Source organism: Chionomys nivalis, chromosome 15, assembly GCF_950005125.1.
Source record: "Chionomys nivalis chromosome 15, mChiNiv1.1, whole genome shotgun sequence".
NCBI classification, from domain to species: Eukaryota; Metazoa; Chordata; class Mammalia; order Rodentia; family Cricetidae; genus Chionomys; species Chionomys nivalis.
Genome location: NC_080100.1, coordinates 31,902,966 through 31,930,000, shown reverse-complemented (window position 1 = coordinate 31,930,000; position 27,035 = coordinate 31,902,966). Strand labels below are relative to the sequence as shown.

Below are 27,035 nucleotides of genomic sequence, written 5' to 3'. Positions count from 1 at the left end.
CAGTCCCTAAGGCACCGCTTCCTACTGCTGTCACACTGGGGATGAAATTTCAGGGTATGGAATTTACAGAGACACGGGAATCATACTCTAAAGGTATTAGGCTGCAAGCATTTTGCACCCAAAGTGTCTAGCCTGTATCATCACAATTCACCCATTATAAGGATTTACGTGTTTATCTTTGAATATATCACCACTGACTGGCAATGGCTACTTTTGTTTGACACAGGATTCTCACCGTTTCTCCTGTCCTCAGGAAAGGATAGCCCACTCTGCATGTGATATTTCGATTGGACTCACAACTATCCTTCTGGATCCCCTAAAATGGAAAATAAAAAGATGTAGAGAAGAAACACACATGGAATATTTATATTAATCATTTTAGAATTTTCCCAGCTATGTGTTAGCAACTGCCTTGTCAAGATTTGTCTCTTGGTTTTTCTGGGAGAGTCACAGCACCAAGAACTGCCTTGTTCCAGAGTTCATGGACAGCTGAAACCATCACTTGGGGGCTCCTGAGGGACAAAGCACACCTTTGTCTGGCATGAGTAGTCAGGGTAACTGAGTACCAACAGTACTAATGGACAGGAAACTGTAGTGGGGGGTGCCTCGCCCATATATCTGCACTGGCGTAGCATCACACCGGTAGGTGCAGGAGTATGGAGACCTGAACAAGAACCAGGTTCTAACTGTAACCACCAGGACTCACCTCCTGACTCCACCCAGCACTCAATACAACTAAAGAAAGGGTGGTCTTAATACAAGGTCAAGGACCTCCTTACATTAACAACGATGAACTGTAGGTATTCTTCCAGCCTCTCTGCCATGGCCAAAGATATTCACTGTGAATATTCCTGCCACTCGGCCATGGACACAGATATTCACTATGGGTATTCTTGCCCATCTGCTATGACCAGAAAGCCAGTTGGTGAAGATACATTTTAACATAGCTCCCTTTTCAGAGAAAGTCCAGCAACAACAGACATCTCTCTACATTACATTTACATGTTACATTTCTACAATTATTTTATATTCATAATTAATGTTCTAAAAACAAAATAATATTATAACAAGTGATCCCTATATCTTAGTTACTACATCCCCAAATGATATCAGAACAAATGGAGTGAAATGAGAGTAACAATTAAAATTGATGGGAACTAGACAGCAATGTTTTAATGCTACGCATTAATGTATGAGTGTATTACAGTTCTGGAGATTAAATCCAGAGTCTCATGAATACTAAGTAAATTCTCCATTATTTAACTTATTTTTAGACCTAAAGGTATTGGTTTTTAATATAAATAAAAAGATTCACATTAACATTATCATTTTAATGTGAATCAAAATACTATGAAATTAGTCATACACAAAATTTTAACTTGAGGATACATTTGGGAATCAGAATAAAAGCTAAATTTAAATTTGGAAAAACTGACAAATGATCCAGCATCTTATGTAAGGGATTATTGTCAGATTAACGAAATGTTAGATACCCAGATGATATTGCCAAGATGTATCATTTTATTATAAATAAAAATAAGACATGTAATTTAACAGATATCTTTAACTAAAGTAAGAAAATTTTGGCTTGAGTTTTTTCATAGGAAGAAACAATTTCTTGATTTTCTCAATGGAAATTTCTTTCAACAGATGAATTCCTCTCTGCATCTTTGTTAAATGGTTTTAGCTTTGATTATTATGTTTTATTTGACTGAATTTCAATTTCATTGACTTGATGACTCTGCAAAATACAGAAATTTTGAATTATCAGTGATCTTTCTTAAGTACTTAAAATATTAAATACAAGAAAAGAAAAGCCTCTCCAAAGAGATAAAAACAAAAGCTTGGTCGGGGGTGAAGACCAGAGAGATGGTCCCATGGTTAAGAGCGCTGGCTCATCTAGGCTATGCTTTCAGAAGACTTGAGTTTGAGTCCAAGCACCCATACAGCAGTTCACAATGGTCTGTGAGTTCATAGATCCAATGTCCTCTTTTGTCCTCTGTGGTGCTAGACACAAGGCACACATATGGTGCACAGATATACACGTAGGCAACATACCCACATGCATAAAATAACAGATAGTTTTAAATACCTTAAAATCTTGCAATTACGACCATTAGTGTATTCTAATACTTAACAAAAAATCCTTTCTGCTCTTCCCAAATCAATGTTATGAAACTAATTAGTTCAGGGGCATGAAAAGAGGTTCAATTAAATTACCATGATTAGAATGAATGAAAAGCAGCAAGTCTACCTCAATTCCTGAAAAAATCAGATTCGGGGAGTGCTGCACTATTGCCCTGGTGTTGTAGGCGCTGTCTCTTTTGTTCCTCACTGTGAGACTGAGATTGAACTTGTCGTTCTGGGACCTGACAATGAGCAGGCTGGCTTCTGTGGTGGACACATCCAGGCTGAGGTCTGAGATGCATTTTTCCTTGTTTCCACAGTCTTTGGCAAAGGGAATCTGAAACGGGCACAGGCACAGATATTTCATAGTGTAGTTAAACATCACTGAAAACAACCTATTAATTTGTGTAACAGAAATGGGGTATCACCCAGGGAAGAGAGAATGCAACAAGAAAGTTGACTGCACGGCTGAGGTCTTAAGGGGTTTTACATTTACTGCTGGCTTTACAGGAGAACGAATAAATGTTGACTTGTAGTCTTAATTTTCAAGACCTTTAAAGGAGGTAGATTTTACAAGTACTTTACACTAGCATCTGTTTCTTCATGAAGGACAGTTTCCAAACTGCAAGTCAAGAACTCCAAGATCTAACTCTACACAACTTCAGTTAAATGACTTCCTACTAAAATGAAGGAAATCCTGAAGAAGCCATGGCAGGAAAATGGTTCAGCCACATATCTGGAAGCTTCTTCACTTGATTCTTCTCTTTAAATTTCACCTTCCCCTGATCCAGTCTATCATCACACATGTCCTTCCTAGCCGCTTCTCTGTATCTTCCAAGTCCCCTGCCCCCTCTCCATCTCCTCCTTGTGTTAAAGCAGCCCCTTCTTCCGGCATTCCATACCCTTCAACAATTTAACACGTTGCGGCAGCTGTAGTTTTTAAACACCATGCATCTGGTATCCACTGAGCTCAATTAAAACAGTCAACATCGCCGGGCGGTGGTGGCGCACGCCTTTAATCCCAGCACTCGGGAGGCAGAGACAGGCGGATCTCTGTGAGTTCGAGACCAGCCTGGTCTACAAGAGCTAGTTCCAGGACAGGCTCCAAAACCACAGAGAAACCCTGTCTCAAAAAACCAAAAAAAAAAAAAAAAAACAGTCAACATCACCACACTGTCCTTTAAAACGTCTATAATCCGGTGGTGGCACCAAACCCCAGAAGATCTCACTCTGGCCCGTGAGCCCAGCCGTCTCCTCTAGCATCACCTTCACCTCTGCGCTTTGGTTTCAGCTACAATAGCAAGCATCTTCCACCCCTTTGGTGGCTCAGTATCCTCACACATACTATCATCCAGCCACACTACAAACAGGGTGGAAAATCACCCTGTATTTCAGGGCGCGACTTAAAAGCCGCAACTATGTGGGGGAATTTGGAAGGAGGATGAATGGGGAAAATGAACTTTCCGTCTCTACAGCTTTTCTCCATATGGGTATCCACGTGACATGCTTTCCCTCTCTGTCCCCTCAGTCGCTCTCAGATGTGTGTTTGCCAGTGAACTTTGGGAGAGGAACAGAGGCAGCACAGTACAGTCTCTTCCCGTCTCTTCGGTTTTGGGGGCAACATTGTACCCATAGGAAGCAAATATGCTGTGCTTTTTTTATGTCAAAAGCTGTGGAAGTTTTGGTGAGAATGGCATCCATGGGTTTCCATATTGGAATGCTTGGTCCCCAGTTGGTGGTACTGTCTGTGATAGATTAGGAGGTGTGGCCTTGGTGGAGAAGGTTTGTCATTGAAAGTGGGCTTTGAGGTTTAAGAGCCCAAGTCAATCTCTCTCTCTCTCTCTCTCTCTCTCTCTCTCTCTCTCTCTCTCTCTCTCTCCCCCCTCCCTTTCTGCCTGCTTCCAGCAGATAAGGATGGGAAGTACTCAGCTACTGCTCCAGGGCCACGCCTCTCTGTTTCTCCCCACGATGGTCGTGGACTAACGAGCCCTCTGACACTGTAAGCAAGCCCCCAATTAAATGCTTTCTTATCTAAGAGTTGTCCTGGTCATGATGTCACCGCATGGCATTACAACAGTGATTAAGACACAAGCTTTGACACCACAGGCCTCGGCCAGGAAGGCCAGGGATGAACCTACACTGTTGACTAAGGGTTAGCTGTGGTCCAAGTATGAGGTCCAGTATGAGCTCATCGTTATTTCTAAACTGTGTCTCATAACTTCGTGCTTATTAGGGCAAACACCTTTCCAATTGTTTATTTACAGTTCCCTTCAACCCCAGCAAGGAAGTTAGAGGGACTGGGAGAAGTCTAGGATTGTCCAATTCTCTCTCTGTCTCTCTCTTCTCCTCTCCCTCTCTCTAACACACAGTTGATTTGAATTATGTGTCTATGCGTTTTTTAGCTTTTCTAATACGTCCAAAAACAGACATTGTAAATTCATCTTACGTGTTCGTGGACTGAGTTTGGCAGAGCATCATCCAGCACGGGCCCGTTTTCTGGATCGGTAAGATTAAAATCCAAAGTCACTCTCACAGAGTCCTGGAAGTCATGCTTATCCTACAAGGTGAAACAGACCATTTGTCAGTGGGGTCAGCTTTGCTGGATGTTATGACTCTGTTGGAGCATCCTTCTGCCCCTCTAGTTTATTGGAACCTTCTTGCTCACCGACTCTGACATCATACCTCAGGAGGTCTTTGCTTTGCTGAAGTGGTATAGCTTTTCTGTTTTGACAAGGGTTATAGCTGGGAAGTGACTGCTCCAGAAGACAGGTAACTCCCCTAGAGCTCCACAAGGGCCTTGCTGGAGTTCCCCTCAGTAACCCCCTGCCTGAATATACCACCCTGAGCTACACAATAAAAATATTGTTGTTCTTGAGACCCATGCCATTACTCACTTCTGGGAAAGCGTCTCTCTCCCTTTAAGAAGGACAGACTCTTCCAATGCACCTGTATTTCATTCATATACATCTAAACCTATGGAACTTTGCAATGCATAGATATGGAAACGATGTGAACATGATTCCATTTCAGTAAGAACCATTATTTTTGATGTCATAAACCACGGTCTTTATATACATTGTTGTGAGCTGTCTCAGTGCCCTCTAAGGTGGGTAGCTATGAGGAGTCTTATTTTACACAGCGCCTCTGAGACTAAATGACTTGCCCATAGTCATTCAGACCCTGGGGCAGTTGGGATATACACCGCATCCCATTCAGTTCCACAGCAAATGCTAAAATGCCTAGGGCAATCCAGAGGGTTTTGGTAATGTTTGAAGCTAGTTCATTCCTCTTAGCATCGGTCCCTGGACACAGCTCATACGCTGCCCTTGTGCACATGGCTGCAGTCAGTGTTCGCAGCTGGAGCCAGATCTGTCTGATGCTCAACAAATTTTCTACAAGTTCTGACCCATCAGTTCTCAGTTCCGAATAACTACCGAGGGTGACAACTACACAGCCGTGTCCCCCAACCTCTCGACCTGGAATAAGGCAGCTGTAATACATGATTTACTTGCCAACATGTAGAAGGAGTGCCTAGTGCATTCTGATTCCCGAACCGTGATGTTTCTTTGAATCTTTCTTTCCTGAGTTCCAGAGAAAAAACTCCGGGATATCTGTCTCAGTGAGTCGAGGGTGACGCGGTACTGCAAATCTATGAACAGGAAGGGACATTGGACAGACATGTTTATATGGGAACGACTTTCCTGTGATCCTACTCCAATTAACATTGCAGTGAAAGCTCTGGAGCAGATGAATCGATAAAGGGTCCTACACTGGGAATACCTCTATTGCTACAGTGCAGACATAGAGGCGGTCGTGGACATAACCTTGAAAGCCTATGCAGTGGCTCTCTGACATGACTATGCATTTAACATGTAAGTCATAATTGTGTGTAATGTACTTATATACACACACTCACATACATAAATTATGAACATACATGTGAATTCTGATTTGAATTTACTAAATTTACCAAGTCTGAATTTACTGAATTTGTGTTCAAGATAATTTTTTTTCTAGTTTAGAAATGTTGGCAAACAGCCTGGGATACTGTCTGTTTTTATATTAGTTTCAATAGAGACAAAAATAAACAAAGGGCATTTTTACCTTTTTGTAGAAACACGCCAACTTAGATTATATCCAAAACATAAAATTCTACAAAATAAGCCCTCGTAGCTTTGACCCCAACATATTTCAACATCATTGAAGACTGTCTTAGACAGTTCAGAGCATAAGGCTGAGGGGACACACAGATTGGCACTACACACCCAAGGGCCACACACAGAATAAGTATGCCCGTAAACAAGGGCCTCATCTGGACATTCTCATTGAGAACCTTGGACTAGGTGTGAAGCAGTCAGGCCATCTGCAATACTAGCCTTCCCCAGCAGGGGGCAGGAGAAGGGAGAGGATTCTGTTTCAAACAATCTCATTTACAGACCTTTTTAAATGCTCCCTGTGAAGAGTGTATAAAATATAAATGTATGGGAAGCACAGGAAAAACATGGAATTTTGTAGTCAGTGTGTTCTAACATGCAATTTCTGCTGCAGAATTTACTAGTTTCCAGAATGGTTCCTCCTAGAGGAGTGGTTTCAGGGGTCAGCAGGCTCACAGGGCAAATGCTTGGAGCTAAAAAAGTTAATGATGCTGGGGAGAGGTTCTCATGTTGGAGCCAACACATTCTCTTCTGCCCCAGAGTACTTACTGCAATCATGATGCTTACCAGCTTCGTAATCTGAGTCTTCTTTAGACTTTAATTTCGCATAAAAACATATTGTAGCGTTTATGCATACTGTTTCTTTTCCTTCCATGCGGCAGTTTTTCTTTTGAATATTCACTTTGTTGGGTTCAAAACTCATGGTCACTTTAACTACAGCCACATCCCTGGCCCTGCAAACGCATAAACAATGGGATTACTCACACGGTAGCATTTAGCTGGACTGGGCAGGGAGAGTGCATCAGAGGCCAGTCTCCTCTGTGTACTGTTGTGTGCTTTCAGGCTATTGTTCGCTAATGACTGCTTGATACATAAACCATCGCATCTCATGTCCTAGGAGACCCCCGTTGTTTAGAAGCATCTCGGACATTTGGTTCAAAGACAGGCAGAAGACTTAAAATGGAACCAACTGGCCAGGTGCAAGCTCAGAATCAAAATAGTATTTGGGGATCTCTGAGTTTGCTTCCGATTTGGGAACGATTTAAAGGCACCTAGGAAACTAGCTGGACCGTGCTGGCTTTCATCAAAACTAGAACACCTCTCTGTTCTTGAAGATGGAGCCTTGCTTTTGTTTCCTGGAGGAAGTGCTATGTTCGAGACCCTGCGAGAGTCTGCTGTTTCATGTAACTGCTAAGTTGGCTTTAATTATCAGAAACACTGTAGTCCCTGCTCCTTTCCCATGGCTTGGCTTCCCATGGGTTTCGGTTACTCATGGGCAGATCGCCTGGGCCAAAAAATATTAGACAGAAAACTCCAGGAAGGAAAGAAGAGTGTTTTAAATTATGCACTGTTCCAAGCGGTGTGTTAAAATCTGTAATTTTCCCATTCTTTGTCTGGACTGGGAAACATCCAGAGTGCCCGCCTTTACATTTTAATGGCAATTTACTCTACCAGTGAAGGCATATACCATTTTGCACTTATTCTCTTCCATTAGAGTTTTAGTTTCTTTTCTGTTGTTTTTTCCTCCTTGTGTGCCTGAAGTACATGTGGAGAATGGAGGCTGATGTGAGGTTTCCTCTTCCATTGGCCTCCATCTTTCTTTCTGAAAACAGTCCTGATGCAGCTAGGCTACTTGGCCACTGGACCTAGATAGTTAGGATCTGCAGACACAGTTCCTTTCCAGAGACTCTCGCTCATACTGCCCACATAGGAAAGGCACGACAATAGATGGAACCCTGGTGCAGGAGAGGTGGGGAAGCAAGAATCCTCAGGGTCCAAGCACATAGTTGAGAACTAAATTAAGAGTTCATTCTACCCACTCCTATTCAGCTTCTGTGTTCTTGGGATTCCCTGATGCATCAACTCATTGAATAACTGCATCTTGACAGTACAATAAATAAACGTTTGATATGACAAGAGTTCTGTTCATAATATGTGGTCTAGAATCATGGAAAATACTGCCAATCGCATAACCAGATGTTATAACATACATACCAGAAGAGGGCAGCTCCACCGAGGCCTCCGATGGTCACATCAGTCAGACCGTCACCATTTAAATCCATCTCTCCATGGATAGACTGACCAAAAAATTTCAGTGTCTTGCCATCCCCACCTGATGGAATACGCTGCGAAAATCCCAACAGACAGGTTGATGGTGGAAGAGACCCGTTCAAAATAGTTTTGAGTAAATCTGAGAATTTGGATTCGTGCATAAAGTTGGAAGTAAAGATCCTTTGGGGACTGAGAGGAAGCAAGAGAAAACACAGAGATAGTCCCAAAGGAAATTGTTCTTCCTATAGCCCAGACTGTCATGTCAGAGTCAGAGACTCAGAGAGAGGCATGCTGATGTATAATGTCCTTCTGTCTACTGCTCAAGAGGAATCTGAGCAACAGGCTCCATTTACACTTCTTTGTCAATTCTAATAAACAGATATAGTCTAAGGTCCTGGAACCTTTAAAAACACATTGTATATGCAAGAGGACAAACAGATGATTGCATGGGACAATTCAAAAGCTGTCCTGAAACAAGCATCTCTACTCACATCCACCCCAATGTAAGGAAGGCACCGTGACTACGCGGTTCTTGAAGGCTCACATACGCACCTATGCGCCTCACCTTCCATGGAAAGTGATCTTTCTGTGCTCTGTAGCTTAGTGTTTGTCCAAGCAGATACTATTTTGATAGAACCTGTTGGTAGGGAGACAGGACTAACAGACTCTTCCTAAACTTTAAGTATTCTTTTCCTTCTTGATTCTTTTTAAGTAACAAAAGGGAAGAAGTCAAGTAGGAAGAAGTGATGTGAAAATACGATATGTCTCCTTGACAAATATTCCCAGAGTTCTTCAGCAACCAAATCAGGAACTAAGTGCCCCATCAGTCCCGAAGGAGCTAATGCTGCTTGATTCTGGGTTATGCTGCATTTTCGGAAGTGGGTGAATCCACCCTCGCCTGTGCCCTGGGAAAGCACTTTCCACTGAAAACAACTGAACTCTAATACTGTTTGGTTAGTTTCTTTAAAGCTGCATTTTGGTTTACCACTCCTTTTAAATGCATTACTTAAGATAATTTATTTCATTAAACAATTAAACATCTTTCTTTGCTCCAAATGCCATCTACTGAACCTGCAGGATTCATATTGAAAGAACAAAGCAACAAAATACAAGAAACCTCTTTGTGTGTATTTCCCGGTTCCCCAATGCCACAATGGTTAATGTCCCAATGCCTGCCACGAGTTAAGTATATAATCCCACACAGATTTTTAACCAAAACAAATCATTTGTCAAATGGACAGGAGTGTTGTTACTTATATAAGCCTTTTATTTTGTTCACTATTAATTTAATGTCATTATAACTTATAAAAAGTTAACAAAGTATTACATAAGTAGGTTTTGAGTATTCTGTTGACTACAAAAATAAAAGAGACCATTGAAATGTAAAAATAAATAGCTAATGTCTAGATTCTCTACATGGCTTAGATTCTAAAGAGTGCCATTTTGTTGAATTATAATATATTTATTCATAATCACTCATTGCTTAACTAAATATGATCATAAACTTTCCATTACATTACAACTTCTCTAAACTCTCTTTTGCTTATGATGTGTTAAACATTTATGCGAATGAATATTTTTTCTTATGCAGTAAGAAAATTTATAGTTTAGGTCAATAAATGTCAAACTGCTTAACTATCAATAAATTTAAAACAAGAACAACAGAAATCCCCTGAAGGTCCAGATTAATCATTTACATGTTTTCCAAGAAGGATTACTCGAAAAAAAAGCTGTAAACCTTAGAAACCCATATTAATTTGATGAAAATATATAATATTAATTTATAATTATAAATTTAATATAATTTTGTTAAATAACAATAGGGGTACTGAATAAGGAAAACAACATAATCTCATCTCCTTTATTGACTAAATGACAATTTTTTCTTTTTTTTTTTGTTTTTCGAGACAGGGTTTCTCTGTAGCTTTGGAGCTCTTGTAGACCAGGCAGACCTTGAACTCCAGAGATCCACCTACCTCTGCCTCCCAAGTGCTGGGATTAAAGGTGTGCGCCACCACCGCCCGGCTCTAAAAGACACTATTATTGCTCCCTTATTCTTTGGAGTTAAACGCACTATAGGTGTCAAATCAAGTTATCACCAGGCGTTCTTGTGTTCTTTTATTTTACCATTTCAAATGATCAGGTTCAAGAAGGCAAACAAATAGTCACAGAAAAGAAACCAGACAAGAGCATAAAATGCTAACTAATTCTTTCAAGAAAGAACACAGGAGAAAATCGTACCTAACTTCCCCAAAGAGTCAGAATAAAGAAACAAAGTAAGGTATGAGCTGTGGAAAAGACGGATGAGACCCCTGGGCCTGGAAGTGCGAGAGCCTAGAGCGACCTCGTGTCTTACTTGTGCGTAGTCCTTCCTTATGGTCTTGTCACTGCCGTGATAGATGTACACAGCTCCCGCGTGGTCGTCCTCCAGAGGAGCCCCGATCACCACGTCATTAAACCCATCCACGTTGAGGTCTTTTACAGCAGCAATTGCTGTTCCAAACCGGGCCCCGCAGGGCTCATTCTTGTTTTCTTTTGTGCATGAATTATCCTTCAGAGATGAACAGCACGTCTGCTTAATTGGTTCCAGGCTCATTTGATATTCAAACCTTGTCTGGAGGGAAGACAAACAAAATACTTAAGCATTCCCAACACTGCTACAGAGGAGTAGGCTTGTTTTTAAGAGCACACTGAACCAACCTGACAATGTAACCATTGGAATACCAACGGCAAACCTGTAAAATATAGGAAAAGGTAGGAATGCCAAAGGAGCCCCGGAGAGCAGGCATGCTCAGAATTCCAACGGGCTCTTCTTAATAAAGCCAAGGGTATAATTAGTAGCATGTTTTCGACCTATTAAAGAAGTAAAAATGAAATTCTCCATTGGGGCCCCAGCCCTGCTTTCCCAGCAGTGTGCTTCTTGGCTAAGACTGTTCATTCTCCACCAAAGACAAGGATGAAATTTACTCTGCTGAAAATGCAAACCTTCAAAAGTTGCTTGGAGTAGAGGGAAACATATACAATGCTAACAAAGAACACACTTTTATTGGAAAAAGAGGGAGGGAGGGAGAGAGGGAGGGAGGGAGGGAGGGAGAGAGAGAGAGAGCGCACATAAGTTCTTTTAACAAACATGTGGGAGAAAGCCAAAAAAGAGATAGGAAGAAAGGTATGCAATTTGTGATTTAAAATAATTAGTATGAGATAAAATAAGAATTAAAAAACAAAACAAAACAAGCCATGAAGGCAAAAATTACTTCTCCAAACAAATGACATCTAAAATTAGGATTGAAATCAGAATCTCCCTTCGCCTGGCAAAGCGTTCCAAAACCCACACTGTCTCCCAGGAAAGGCTTGGTACCGTTGTCTATCACCGTGGTAAATGTGTAAGCCTCCAACCTATGCAGGCTCTTGAATAGGTTATGAGCAGGATTATGTACCAGGTGAGTGACATTTGCATTTGCCATATTTTTCCTGTATATTCCAGTTTTTACAAAAGGACAAAACAAAACTGAGTAGTAACAACAAAAGCAAACAAAAAGCGTATTTTATATTTTCAAGCAAAACATCATTAAGGTCTGAAAGTAGTTTGCTAGGATTCTAAATGTTCCTTTTGAAACTGTGAAGTTGACTGGGCCTTGCAAACTTAGATCTTTTTCTCCCCCCAAGCTAGTGAAAGTTAGTTCAGCTCCATTAGTGGGAACTGAAGGGAAGGGTCTTTCTGGATTCACCAATCTCGAATGCTGTTACCTGGTTCACAGCGTAAACATACACTTTGCCCTGTTCCTCTTTCTCTGTCCCCATGTACATGGGAGCCCCGACGAGAAGCAGGTCAGTATAAGAATCTTTGTCAATGTCAATCGTTGTCAAGACGCTACCAAAGTAGGAGCCGATCTAGGACACAAGACATAAGAAGTGGGGATGAAATCTCAGAAGCTACCATGCTCACTATAAACAGCACCTGGTTTTCTTCCTTGCACGTTTCTTTCTGTCCTTTCATCTCCTAAATTTTGTCCTGCACTAAAGGTCAGGCCTGTATTCGTCTTTGGGTTCTCTAAGGCTCGATGGAGATGCTTCCCCAGTGTGTTCGCTGTGCACTGACCGTCTCCTTTGCCAGGCTGGATATGAATGAGAGAATGCATTTTCTAAAGCTCTTTCAGTGATCCTTTAAGGTACAACTGCACAGACATTTGAAAAGTTTATAATTTTGAACTAATTATGCATTTTAACCCCCCCCCAAATCCCCAAGTCTGTTGGGTATTCATTTCTAGAGTCACTGGTCCTCGGCAGCTCAGAGTGAGTTCATGAACTTCCGAGGTCCGCGGTTTCCCAACTTCCTCAGTCTTATTCCCAGCAGCTTTGGTCATTAGACTTTGCGTTGTCACAGGAAACATGTATAATAATTAATGTTCTCTAATTACCCCAACTCAAGAATGGTTTACCTTGTAATCATGGAACAAGCTTTTTAAAAGAATCTCAGGCTTAGAACAGAAATTATTATTATTATTTAAATAGCATCCACAACATCCCCCTTTACTTACCATAAGAATGTTTTTATCATATTTTTATATTCCCTTATACTTGCAGACAGCTTCAGAATGGTAATAGACTTCAGTTGTCAACAACAACAACAAATAGCATTTTCTAATTCTTCGGCTTCACTTATCGCCGACTTACACCACTGTCCCTCTTCCCTTTCCATTTCATAATGTTGATAAACCATTTCAGGTGGTTCAAATGTCACCTTGTGCTACAGTAACAGCTGTTTTATTGTTGATGAGTTTCTGAATGCAGATATGGCTAAATTAATAGAATCCTTTTACCTGAATGTGAGGGACTACCTCTGCTGTTCTCTGGGATGCCTCAGGAGTCTGCTGAGGACAGCCTTCCTGCACTGCTGAGCCGCGCTGATGTGGGTGAAAATAACCTTGAATAGGATGCTGCTTTGAGGCTGGGTGGAATTGGAAGAAAGCTCTTTGTATATTATGTGGCTTCTGAGACTGTGGTGGCCTTTGCAGAGCCCCTTTGAGCTATGGCTATGCTACCATAAAGGACACTGTTCCTCTGGGGCTCAGGGCTTTAACACTAGGGTCACTTCTAGACCTCCTCAGTGTGACTCCTGATACCTGGCTGCAGGTTATGATGGCATAAGGAGGAAGGTCGATTTCAGATCTGCCTACCAAGGACTGAGGAGAACATTCTTGCATATGGCAGAATGAAGTTAATGAACTCTCACTGTGGAATGCTTGGAAAACCCACAAAACCATGAGAAGAAAAAAGACAAAAGTTACTCAAATTACTGTTCAAAACTAAACACTGAGTAGCACAGTCACACATATTTTTCAGTCTAATGCACTAAAATTATTAACACTTGCCTACTGTGTGTGCAGTTTCTTAAACAACTTTTAATATTTAAGGATATTTTCCAATTTTACATGTTGCGTACAATTTCCTATTCCCTACAGCATGACCTGATGCATTGAATTGGACACTTAAATGTTGACACAGTTTTAAGTCTTTCCCCTCGATCTTCTCATCTATTTCCCATCTTTCCTTTTAGAGCCAGCACAAAGTTTATTCCTTATGGGTTTCCAGTACCAATCATAACTTAAGGCCACTTTTCTTCTTGTGAATGCTCCATGCAACCACCCTCTTATAATTCTTAATGTTTTAGATCTTAGTGTTTCTTGTATAGTTTGAATAAAACTGCAGGCAACACCTAATATTTGTACATAGCTACCTCTTCCTCATTCCAGCTGTTGTGCTTATGACATCTAAGTTTTGACTACTTCGCACCCCTCCAAAGAATCAAATAGAAAGCCTTCTACACAATGGGTTTTGAATAATTGGGATTTTAAAATTCTAGGTCAAAAGTCACAGAGGACATACAAACGACACAGAACAATCTATTTTCAGTTTACCTGCTCTCCCTTGAGTGTCTGGAGAATTTTGACGTTCCCATCCTCCATCTTGTAGATGACGACCTGGCCCGTGTGATTGTACCGAGGCTGTCCAGCAATGTAGAGCACATCTCCAGGGAGTGTGGCAGAGTTCACTGTGTAACCTGACCAAAGAAAGATCCCAGAATGTACCTGGACCCTCAGAGTCCTAGGTAATACAGCATGACTTACTTTAGATGGTTAGTTAGTCTAATCATTTGTGTATTTTCTTGCATTTTGTGCTGGTGAGAAGCCTTTACTGTGCTCCCCGTTTCTCTCACAGCTGACGGCTCTGAAATGCTGGTTTTTCCCCAAACTGAATCTTTCATTGTTTACAGATGCAAGTGATACTACAAAAGAGATGACGGGCCGGGCGGTGGTGGCGCACGCCTTTAATCCCAGCACTCGGGAGGCAGAGGCAGGCGGATCTCTGTGAGTTCGAGACCAGCCTGGTCTACAGAGCTAGTTCCAGGACAGGCTCCAAAACCACAGAGAAACCCTGTCTCGAAAAACCAAAAGAAAAAACAACAACAACAAAAAAAAAACAAAAGAGATGACGGAAAGGGGAGAAGGTTTCTCCATGCAAGTGTGCACAGTCGTGCACACTCACGCCCACCTTAAAACCCTCCGGCCACCATGTTGGAGCAAATCAATTATATTTTATTTAGATCAGTGGTTCTCAAACTATGGGGTGTAATCTCTTTGGGGTGGAATTACTCTTTTACAGGAACTGCCTAAGATCCCTAGAAAACATAGATATGATTCCTAACAGTATCAAAATTACAATTGTGCAGTGGCAATGAAATAGTTTTCTGGGTGGGGGTCACCACATGAGGAACCGTATTAAAGAGCTGTATCATCAGGAAGGTTGAGAAGCATTGCTTTAGAAGCTGCACTATCAACACTCATAGTTTAATATACTCAGGATGACAGAAAGCATGATCTGCTCCTGCATTGCTAACCAAATTTCTACACAGCAAATTGAAATGGATGAAGGTTGTTTGTATTGTATTATACAGGTATTGCCTTTACTTCCTGGCCATTTGCTGATGGGATATTTGGGTATTTTTTAATTGTTGTTATTTTGTTTTTTTGTCTGTTCTAAAAAATTTTGCACTATAACTTTTTTCCTTCTTTTGAATATTTTTTTTACAATAAGTTTAAAATAATAGATTGCTGGATCAATTTCCCTCATTCTTACAATGTGAGGTGAGTTGCTTCCATGACATCCAGACTAGGGTTATTCTATGAACAGCTGTATGTGAGCAGTTTCGTTTCATTAGAGCTTCCCAGGTATTATATGTGAGTACTATGATTTTATAGATGTGGATATTTGCATGACTGTAAGTTATCTAACAACAGTTCAATGCTGTAATTTTTAACTTTTTTTTATTAAAACTGAGGGTTTTCCCCCCACACATCTACTCATTTCTCTCCATGCTCTGTAAAATGTGATTTTTTTTGGTATCTGCTTCTACTTTCATCTGCATGTATTGTTTTATGTTGTCTTTTTTCCTGAGCCATGCAACTTTCTTCCTATTTTCCTTTCTTTCCCAGGCCACCTCCACTTAAGGTTTAAGCACACCTCGTTCCAGTTCAGTCAGCATTGTCCTATTACGGCAGCACGAGCTCACGCGTGGGTCAGTCTGATCACGGGCTCTGTGCTCTCATGCCCGCATCACAGGTGCCTCTGTTGATTTAGCTCAGTAACCAGGGATTGCATGGACAACTCTTAAGTTTAGCATTACCTTATATATTTTTATACAGGTGCAGCAAAATTTCTGCACCCTTGTTGGGCAATCACCCCTTTGAGGCCTTGGGCCCACTTATAAGTCCGTCACTGCGGAGATGGAAGGATGTTTACAGTACAACAGTAAAGTCACTGTTCAGGTATGTGGTGGCTTTTCAGATATTCGTAGCCTTAATGGCCTGGGGAGTTTCTCAGATGTTATTATTGAAATGAATATGATATACTATGTCTTGAGTATCTTGATATGCATGATTTTAGAGAGGAGTTCTGGTTCAAATGCATAATGAAGAGATCACTTTTAGCCAGTTTGGAAAAGAGTTTGCATTGTGGCTTTAAGTCAGATTATTATTATTATAATTTCTTTTTCTTTTTCTTTTTCTTTTTTTTTTTTTTGTTTTGGTTTTTCGAGACAGGGTTTCTCTGTGGCTTTGGAGCCTGTCCTGGAACTAGCTCTGTAGACCAGGCTGGTCTCGAACTCACAGAGATCCGCCTGCCTCTCTGCCTCCCGAGTGCTGGGATTAAAGGCGTGCGCCACCATCGCCCGGCAGATTATTATTATTTCTGAAGGAAAAGAATTTTGTATTTTGTATCTGTATAGAATGGAGCTAAATCAGTGGGTAACTCGTGTTACACATAGGGTTGATCTCTGCAGAAGGAAGCAATGTTCAAATAGCCGGAAGAGGTTTGTTACTGGAGAAGACAAGGATAGTTCCGACGTGTGCCACAGAGAGCCACTTCCAGCTGTGAGAGAAATCATATTTTTAATTTAAGTAGTACCTATTTTACTATAAGTTAAATAATTCTACTTTTGTACAAGTGATATGTTTGTATAAATGCTAAAGGAACAAAATCTGTCAGGTATATTACCCTTTGTGAATTTTTTCCATCTGTTTTCGTACCTTCAACTTTCTTTATGAAGGATGAGTTTTGTCTCGCTTTGTATCTCCTTGAAAGAAGCAAGAGCTGTGGTGATGGGATAGGAAATGCATGACTTATCTTCATATTGTACCTTTATGTCTTGCTCCTTGCAAGTTTGTCAGGTGTGATGAGAACACAGTATGGATGTATTGGGGAAAGTGTGGATGAGGGTGACAGAGAGGACAGATTTTCCCACATTCTCACCCAAACCCAACTCAACAGACTAAGAACATATTGAGACAGGTTAGGGGTGATAAGAAGATGGGTGGGTGACTCTGTCCTGGGAGCCACACTGATGCCTCTTTTCACACTGCCTCCTTTGCATTGATAAACACATCTATTTCCAAAGTGGGTGGGCCTCTCAGCTTGCTCCCTTCCGAAGATTTCATATGGCCTCTCTAGCTGTCTTTCAACCAGATTTCCGAGCAGTGAACTGAGTCTCTTAGTAATTTTACAATATCCACAATGAAATATTTGAAACACTACTTCAGATTTGAAAAAAAAATCAATTGAGGGTGGGTTAGGGGACGTGCATGAAAGATATCTTACGCCTATTAGACACCGGTTGGTGAATGTCTTATATTTTAACTTTTGACTAAAGTGATGAAATGAACAGAAAAGACATTAGTATACTATAGATGGCATACACAAATTCCTTCCTTTCCTAAGCACAGAGGACCCATAAATATGTGCATCTATTTACATCTATTTACATATATGTACGTTGTCAACTAGTAATTTTTCCAGTTTCATTGAGTTGTGAATGATCAGAGGGGTTGATAAAGAAGTAAGCTATTGTAATGTTTTCTTATGTGCAATGCAATCTTTAAATTTTAAATCATTTAAGCATACATTAATCAACCACTAACTCAAAGTGTAGGGTAATAACAGATTTAGTACTTTGATTGAAAGAATTAGATCACAGAATCCTAACCCAGAATTCCAAAATACTGCACTATTCAATTAATAATTAGAATAAGTGAGTATGGGAAGATTAGAGATGACCATGTCGAGCACATTTGTGCTCTGCATTCAGCCTTTAACTGTCCAAATACTTAGTAGGATTAGGATCACTGCTAGAAACTATAATATTCCACAAACCTGTGTTAGTTTTCTACTGATGCTGTAACAAATTAGTATAAACTTAATAGCTTACAACGTCCATTCCAATGCCTTATTTTGCAATTCTGTAAGCTAGAAGTCCTACGTAGTTCTCTCTATCTGGACTATAGTGAAAGGCAGGTGAAGCTATGCTCCTTTCTGAAGACTGTGGAGAAAACACACTTCTTTGTCCTTTGTGACCTAGAGATCACATATGTTCCCACTTCCTCCTTTATTGCCAACAACACTGTATCTCTCCGATCATCTCCTACAATTCTCCCTCTAAACACATCTAGGAAAGATTTTTCTATTTCATCATTTGATTATATTAGACTATGGCAGTGTGTACTGGCTGGTTGTGTGTGTGTCAACTTGACATAAGCTAGACTCATCAAAGAGGAAGTAGCCTCAATTGAGGAAATGTCTCCATGAGATCCAGCTGTAAGGATCCTCCCCCATGGATCTCAATTAGTGATCCATGGGGGAGGGCCCAGCACATGGTGGGTGGTGTCACCCTTGGGCTGTTGGTACTGGGTTCTATAAGAAAGCAGGCTGAGCAAGTCAGACGAAGTGAGTCAATAAACAGCTCCCCTCCATGGCCTCTGTGTCAGCTCCTGTCACCAGGATCCTGCGCTCTTTAAGTTCCTGTCCTGACTTCTTTGGTGGTGAACAACAATGTGGCTGTGTAAGATGAATAAATTCTTTCCTCCCCAACTCTCTTTTGCTCATGGTGTTTTGCCACAGCAATAGAAACCCTAAGACACAATAGATCTAAGAATGATGTATCTCAGGATCCTTCATATAGTTACAGGTGGAAGTTCTTTTTGCCTCATAAAGTCACACATTAATAGGTCCAGGCATTAAGGCCAGGACATTGGATTTGATTTTGTTAGTTTTTTGCTTTTGTTTTGGGTAGGGTCATAAAGTGAATTTCTGGCAATGTAGAATGATCCTTCCTGTGTTTCTGCAAACACATGATCATAGGAATTATAATAATTTACATTTACAAATCCATCCAACATATGTGATGATAAATGTTCTGTAACTGTTCTATCTAGAACAGAAAGAAGCTTCAGGTTAAATTGGCTTTTGATTCCAAGGTCTTTCACATATAACAATGCCCCAGAATCTTCGGTTATGAAGAACTTTGGAGACTGTGTGAGCTAGGCCCCCACCACTGTCTCTCAGTTCTCCATCTTAGCCCATAGCACACCAAGAGGGATTGCTTATTTCTTTACTGTTTCTCATCCACAACAATGCTTGTCTCGCTCTGCCTTATCCATTTTGCCATTTTTAACTTGCCTAATATTTCTGGTACAACATAGACACTCTGTATTTGTGGGTGCTTTCCCATTCAGCCCAGAGTCAGGTATTTTGCTACAGGGAAATGAATACTAGTGTGAGCTTCAGGGGACCTGACTGGCACATCTGAGCTGCTCCAGATAACTGGGGCGCAATCACTTTGTCCTCTGATGATCAATTTAGAAAGCATATTGAGCATGTCTCTCACTACTAAAGCTCAGCATGAAGCGTGAGCTGAACCTTGGCAGTGTAGACCATACATTCTCACCTGTTTCCCACACACAGTACACTTCCTGCTCCAGCTTCCAGTTACTTGGGGATTTGGAGGAAGGTGAAGCATTTCCACGTCTGTCTTCTCTAAACCATCTTTACTCTAAATCATTTTTGTCATTTGGGCTTTGAGTTGTTTGATTCTGTTTGTTTTCTGGGAGAAGGAGGAGAATGTGATGACTTCTGTGAGGGAGAAGATGGGAGCTTCGTTTACGCTGCTTGTTGCATCTTAGGCTTTGTGATACCTCTGCTGCTTACTGTGATGTGTCAACAGAGACCCTAAATCTGCAGCTGTCACACGTGCTCTGAGTAAGAAGAGATGTGGAGGCACCCAGAAAGACTTGGCGCTTTCCTCGTAAAAGAGAAGCAAACTAGGATTTAGGAAGGAAAGGACTTGCTTCGAGGGTAGAAAGCTCCTTGAAAGAACACTGTGATGGTAAAAAGGGGATAGTGCAAGACCAAGGTGTTTCCTTTATCACTGTCCCCTAACACTGAGAACAATAGCAGGGCAAAAGAAGACCAGTGTGTTAAGGGAGGACAGGGGAACACTATCAGAAGGGTCCTTCCAATTTTAGATTAGGCTTCCTACCTGTTTCCTGTGCCCTCACAATAATGAGAGGGCCCTTATTTTCCCTCCCCCAGCTGGTTCTGAGTCTGGTACAGATACTGACGTCATACACACACCCCATCTTATTGTGGCAAGTGTTCATACTCCAACAAACTTCTGAGCTTAAGCACTACGTTTTACTGAATGTGAATAGAAGAAGCTATAGAAACGGAATAGAATAGACTCAAAGAAGAAGCTCTATGGTAAAGCCATTGAAAATTCTCTTTCACAATGAGAACTTGTAGAAAGAAATTGAGGATAAATATTATGTAGGCCATGTTAAGGTTTTTCTAGCCTCGTTTTCTGTCAGTAGGTCCAAGGTCTTTTGGTTTTAAAGGAAATATTGGATGCAGAAGGCACTCTTAGACAGCCTACATTGGCTAACACTGCTCCTTACACTGGCCACACCTCAGCAGGCACTTAGCTGATGACCCCCCAGCTTCTGTCACCTTGAGAAGTCAAGGCTCCTCAGAAGTCTGAAAGCTTCCCTAGGTCTTTCAAAACATCTTTAAAGCAATCTTATTACATGGTTTATAACTACAGACACAGGAGAAAACAATGCTAGAGAGAACAGTGTTTTGAAGAAGCTTCTAGCAGTTGTATTCAAGCCTTACCTAAATAAGAAGCAAGAGGTTCATTCATTTTGGTGGGCTCAGTTTGAAAGGTGGTGTTCTGAGGGATGACAATCTGGTTGGCCTTCTGCATGACTACTGTTCCATTCCAGTCATAGGCTCCCACTGCTCCAAGCATGACCCAGTCCTAACATGTGAGTTCAGAAAGCAATAAAATGGCATTAGCAAACCCTTATGTTGCATTAACAGTGTGATAGGAATGGTTCGAAGTGCTTTATTTAAATTCATTCATATAGTCCTCAAAATAACTTTCTTTATAAGAACCCAACATTACAATCCCTATTTTAAGCCCCATGGTGGTGGTCCACACTTTTCATCCCAGCACCCTGGAGACTGAATCAGGCAGGTCTATAGAGGGAGTCCCAGGACAGCCAGGGCTACATAGAGAAACCTTGTCTTGAAAAAAAAAAAGCAAGCAAACAAGCAATCAAACAAACAAACAAGCAAAAATCCCAACATTAACCAAAAAGGAAGCTGAGGCACACTACGTAACTTCCACATGAAATGTTGATAGCCCTTTATAATGACCATGATCTCTTCTTTTCTTGCCTTTCTTTCTATGTTATTCTGGACACACACATGTGCACACACATAAAATCACATCTTAGTCATCTAAGGAATGTTAGCATGACCAATGACCAATGAATACCTTAACACTGAGAAAAAGATTCCCTATTTTACACCAATGTCTTATGTATTTCATTTCCTTAGATGCACAGTTACATTCAACACAGCTCAGACTGTATGGTTCATAACAATTAATAGTTCATAAGTATTAATTGATAAAATATAGGAGCTGTGGGAAGTATTTTCCTAATAAGAAGCTCAGAGATGCCATTTTCCCCACAGTCTGCAGGGCTGGCCTCACTGTAAATTTCAGAGCAATCTTATTCCGTTGATGGCTGTGCATTGCCTGGAGGGAGCCAAGTGTTCAGGAAAGGTGTTCCTTCCCTGGACATGATTCACATACCTGTGAATAATGAGCGCTGAAGCCAGTCTGAGACATTTCCATCTCAAACGAAGCTGCTGACTGGTCAGCTGTAGCTATAATGTGGGAAAGATAACACAGTAAGTGACTAGCAATATCATTTAGGCAGCAATTGGTCTGTTGGACACAGAACTGCTGGAGTCTAGGAACCTGCCAAGCCGAACTATGGAAGGTTTAGGGCACTATCAGCCATGTACTTCGCAACCAAAACTCCTGGGCAGGGTTCAGTAGAAGACAGAGGTTAGAACCTCCTCTCCCATGCTTACACATTGGTTTCCCACCCTTGCTGAGGGGATGTTGATCTGCTTGCTTTCAGTGAGTTTATATGGTCTTAAAAATAAGTTTAAAATAACATATAATTTTAACCAAGTCAGCCCGACTATCTTTTCTACACTGTAGTTGCCTGTGACTCCTTGGTGCATTGGAAAGTTGAATTACTGCAGTAGGAGTCACCTGTCTTGTCTACTGGATCTAGGAACCCTATCAGAGCTAATTTGATACTCTATGGGGCTGAAAAATACTTCACCCAAGTATATAAAGAGATTTCCAACTCATTAGTCCCACCTCCCTTGAGGCCATGCATCCTCTCTAGGAGCCACGGAGAGAGCTGAAGGCTGTGGGGACCATTCACGTCAGGAGGTGACCCCTTCACATAGCTCCCATCTGTATCCCACCCAAATCTCTATTTTTAAAGAAACTTTCTATCTTAAAAACACCAGGTTTAAAGCTTATTGCTAAAGTCCAGACAGATTAGAGCATTGTATGGAATTGTGCTCTTCTCAAATTATTTACAGGCCAGAAGCCACAGTTTCCTGGGGGGCCTGTGGGGATGTTGATCTACCCACTTCCAGGGAGTTACTGGTTTACTTGGTCTTAAAAATAAGCTAAAAATAACATAAAATTTTGGTTAAGTCAGCCAGACTGTAAATGGATTCAAGAGAATCATTAAATTTGTGAACTCAAACATGTTTATTTATTTAGTGGAATAAAGCTATAAAAATGCATCTGTGATTGAATTTTTATAGGGCTAGATTAAATGTGGCAACCAATCAAGAACCTGAATGTATTATTTAAATCCTTCACACAGATTGCCCTTTAAATGACCAAGATGCATTTTTACCTTAAATTAAAATGTGGTTTTGATACAAAACGATTCAAGCTACTTCCATGCTTACTTGGCCAGACTGATAGCAAGAACGTGTTAGTAGATACCAGAATCCCCCAGCCTCTGCTACTGTGTTTTCAGCTGAGAACAGAGGAAGATGCTGCCTGGCCTTCTGCATGCTGCATTAGTATCATGGCAATAGCCTGGCCATAATCCCACTGGCCAAATTTCCCACTTTCAGCCTGTCCCTGGCAGGCTCATGGGGAGTAAACCAACTGCTCTGACCCTTGCCCAGTTTCTGGTTAGGAATGTGAGCATTTTCCCTGAAGCTGATAAGAAAGGGAGATTCACACCTTTCCCTGATCTATTTAGTCAACTCCTGCACATGCTTGACTCACAAGGTGGCTTGCTCTTGGCAAACCAGACTTCCATAATTGTTGCTATTTGCCATCTAAAATACATATTGACAGGAAATGAAGATTTCCTAAACAACAGGGGAGAAAGCCTTTTGTGATCTCGTTATAATAATAATGGGAGGGAATACACTGGAAGCCCCGCTGTGTGACATCAGCACCAAGGCAGCTGAAGCAAGAGAGGCAACAGGGCCAGTGAAACTTCACCTTGAACACAGAAACAGAAACAGAAACCAGACCCAGAAACAAAAGAGACAGCTCACATGACTTTAGCCTGCTTTAAGATGTAGAAAGATATTCTACTCTTTGGAGAGTTTTATAAAATGATTTCATATTTAAATATAGAGATTTCTGGAAGCATTTGGACATTCTAGCAAGGAACTTCAACTGTGATTTGGTTAGGTTATAACGAATCTTAAAATGTCATTTCAGGCAAAATGAACCACATCCCTTACAATGTAGGTCACATTCAGCCAACTCTAGGTTATATTTGCCTGCTGACCTAGAGAATATTTAGAAATGGCACTTCCTATGTTTAACTGACTAGTGTAATAGCAACTTAAAAAATAACTCTTACAAGTAGCATTATACAGGTTATATTAAAAGTCCATATGTGTACACATATACTATATACACGTAATAACATTAATAAAAAAAAAAGGCCATGAATTTGAAGGAGAGTGAAGAGGGTTATGAGGGGGCTTTTGAGGAAGGAAGGGAAGGGAGGGGTGTTGTAGTTATATTATTATCTCAAAAACAAACAAACAAAAAACCCAGCCCTTTAAGCCCTTTACTGATTTTTTCTTGGTCTGTGTTATTAAAAGAGAAAAGTGCACAGTAATTTAGAAGACCATCCATATTAAATCTAGGCAGGCATGGCCTCCCCTATTGATAAATAAAATCTTGTCTCAATGGCTATTGAAAGACCAAAGCCATGTAACAGTGACTTGGACTTAGAACACAGAATAGCTGAGCCATTCAGAAATTGGCTAGGAGTATAGACTGGTAAAGGCTCAAGGGTTCTGTCTCTAAAGGCATTGGAGAGAAAGGGAGCCAGAGAAATCCTTCTGCTTGGAACGCCTTTTCATCCTAGGAGTAAAACAAGCTCCTGAGCACTGACTGCGACTCAGATTGAAAGCAACAAGGTGAGTAAAGCCATTTCACCGTCATTGAAAGAGGACATTATGAGGGCAGGAAGAGGTGAGGGCAGCAGAGTGCACTGTAAATAACAGCACTATCGCGAGCCCTACTGAGATTGGCTTTGTTTTTATGTGCGTGAATATGTGTGTCCTGAGTTGTGAAGCAAAACTTTTGCTACCAGGGGCTACTCAAGAAATATTGCAAACGGTTGCTTTAAATCATTTTCTTGAACTGGAGATATAAGGGAAGTTGTAGAGCAGTTGTCCAACATATGTAAGGGCCTGGGCTTAGTCCTCAGCCCTCAGCACACACGCACACACACACACACACACACCACACACACGCATATTTTTCTTGTCTACTGGATAGTCACTTGAAATTGTCTACCCTTTTTAAAGTCATGCCTCATGCTCATATTCTCTTTGTTTGTTATTAACAGGTTCTGTGAGGGATCACAGGATAGAGCTTTTGACAATTATACAAGCGACACTTTCTTAGTGCCCCCTTGGAGACTGTCAGTGGAACTGGCATCCCCAGAAGGGCAAAAGAATTCTCTGTGGTTTCTGTGGAGCCTGAGTTCTGACTCTGAGTTTCCAGACCTTGAAAAATCTAAAGAAGACTTTACCAGTCAGAGGACATTAGCTCCAAAGCAGTTTGTTACTGGACACCTCCCACTGAAGGGACTAGCATTGTTCAACAGCTTCAATAGACAGTCATTGCTGAAAAAGTCAAAGAAAAATCTTTAAAGAGGTGGCATGGATAGACAACCATAGCAAATGAAGTTTTGCTACCAAAGGACTTGAGGCAAAACTCCATGGAGATCTTTAAAAATGTGTATAGAACAAATTACAGAGGAAATGAACATAGAAATGATTTTATCAGATCACTCTCCTAGCAGGAAAGACAGTCGGAAGACAAAAGTTGAGTCACTGGCTCTCTGTTCTAAACTTGTGTCACAGAAAAGGAATAAAGCGTGCTCATGCTGGGGAATTTGGGTGCTTGCACATGCCTCTGCTGACCCCTATGGTCATCAGCTCTCCCAGGCATCAGCACAGTCTAACAAAGACTGTGTCTAGCCATCACGGTTGTCTGTAAATTAGTTCCATGATAGATTCATATGACAGAGACTTGCTCACTGATGGCTACTGCAAATGGTGAAAATGAATTAGTAATGTGTTGAGAAGAATACCCCAAACTCACTACATTAAGATTGAATTTTAGAAGGGACATTCAAGATCAGGAGAGACAGTCATACCTTCCAAGGCAAATATCCTTTCTCCCAGAGCTTTGACAATGGTGACCAGGGCCAACTCATCTGAGACATTGAAGAAGTGCTTTTCAGTAGGCTTGCTTGCGATAGATTTTATTTCCTCCACAAATTTCTCAGTGCTTAGGTTCCCTCGGTTATAGTGGCCAAGGATCTAGGACACAACAAAAATGGCAAGAACATATTTTAACTCTTATATGTTAAAGTATTTCAAACATATATTCAGTAAACAAGAGCATTCAGGATATCTCATGCTGGTATAATGTTATGTACTCGTGGGAATCTTTATGGAAGAGAGGCTTTCTGAGTACATGGTTTTGCTCATATTGACTTATGTGAATATTTATCTTATTTTTCATTGTGTGTGTGCATGTGCGTGTGTCAGTGGGTGTGTATGTGTGTGTACCTGAGTACAGGTTCTCTTGGAGGTTGAGGGATGAAGTCTTCCTAGTGCTGGAGTTCCTGGCATTTGTGAGCTGCCTAATATGAGTGTTGAGGAACAGACTCAAGTCCTCTACAAAAGTAGTACCTGATATCAACCACTGAACATCTCCCCACCCATATACACTGATTCTTAAAACCATGGGTAAGGCAGGAAAATAATCTTTCTTCTTCTGCACTCCAGTGTCTCTGTGTAACAGCTATAGCTTTAAAATCTGACCATTCAAAAGACATGTTAACTTTCTATATAACTGTGATACAATTACAACTACTGACATAACCATCTTCTGGCAGAGCAACAAACAAGGGTGTTATGGAAGTGTTTTATATGTTTGTGCATATATATTTTATGTATAATACATGTGTATACGTACACATGTGTGCATGCATGCATTTTTTTCTTAGAAACCTGTGAAAGCTCAGCTTATATATTCTGGTGTGAAGCCTTTTATGCTTGTTTCATTTTTCTATGAGAAGTTTTAAATTTTCATGAAGTCATACTAATTGTGTTCCTTCTTTAAGGTATGTACAATTTTACCTGGTTAGTTTGCGTGTGAAGATATCCATGTTTATGATAATACATAAATCTTAAACTAAAAATTCCCAATGCAAAGATATGACCTAAATTTATATTTTAAAATGAATAGCTATGTGGGAATAGGAAAAAGGTTCAAATAATATATTATCTTTTAAATCTGCTTATAATATTGTATATTTCCATCTTTGATTTGCCCACATATATTTAAAGACTTTTTTCTTTTATAATGAAAATGTTACTCTTGTAATAAAACATATTTAATTTTTATTTTATTACAAGTGGCACTTGAAGGGT

The 27,035-nt window shown here is 40.7% G+C and overlaps 1 protein-coding gene across 1 annotated transcript in view; it reads right to left on the bottom strand.

The window, feature by feature from the left end:
• Itga1 (integrin subunit alpha 1) overlaps positions 1-27,035 on the bottom strand; it is a 146,274-nt gene that overhangs the window by 27,398 nt on the left and 91,841 nt on the right. The window contains exons 9-20 of the mRNA XM_057789503.1: positions 25,751-25,916; positions 21,820-21,893; positions 20,832-20,976; positions 14,252-14,394; positions 12,081-12,224; positions 10,690-10,947; positions 8,277-8,407; positions 6,849-7,015; positions 5,640-5,776; positions 4,574-4,684; positions 2,255-2,464; positions 236-316 (exon numbers count right to left, since the gene is read on the bottom strand). Of these exons, the coding sequence (XP_057645486.1) occupies positions 236-316; positions 2,255-2,464; positions 4,574-4,684; positions 5,640-5,776; positions 6,849-7,015; positions 8,277-8,407; positions 10,690-10,947; positions 12,081-12,224; positions 14,252-14,394; positions 20,832-20,976; positions 21,820-21,893; positions 25,751-25,916 (1,767 nt within the window). The remainder of the gene's footprint in view (positions 1-235; positions 317-2,254; positions 2,465-4,573; positions 4,685-5,639; positions 5,777-6,848; positions 7,016-8,276; positions 8,408-10,689; positions 10,948-12,080; positions 12,225-14,251; positions 14,395-20,831; positions 20,977-21,819; positions 21,894-25,750; positions 25,917-27,035) is intronic.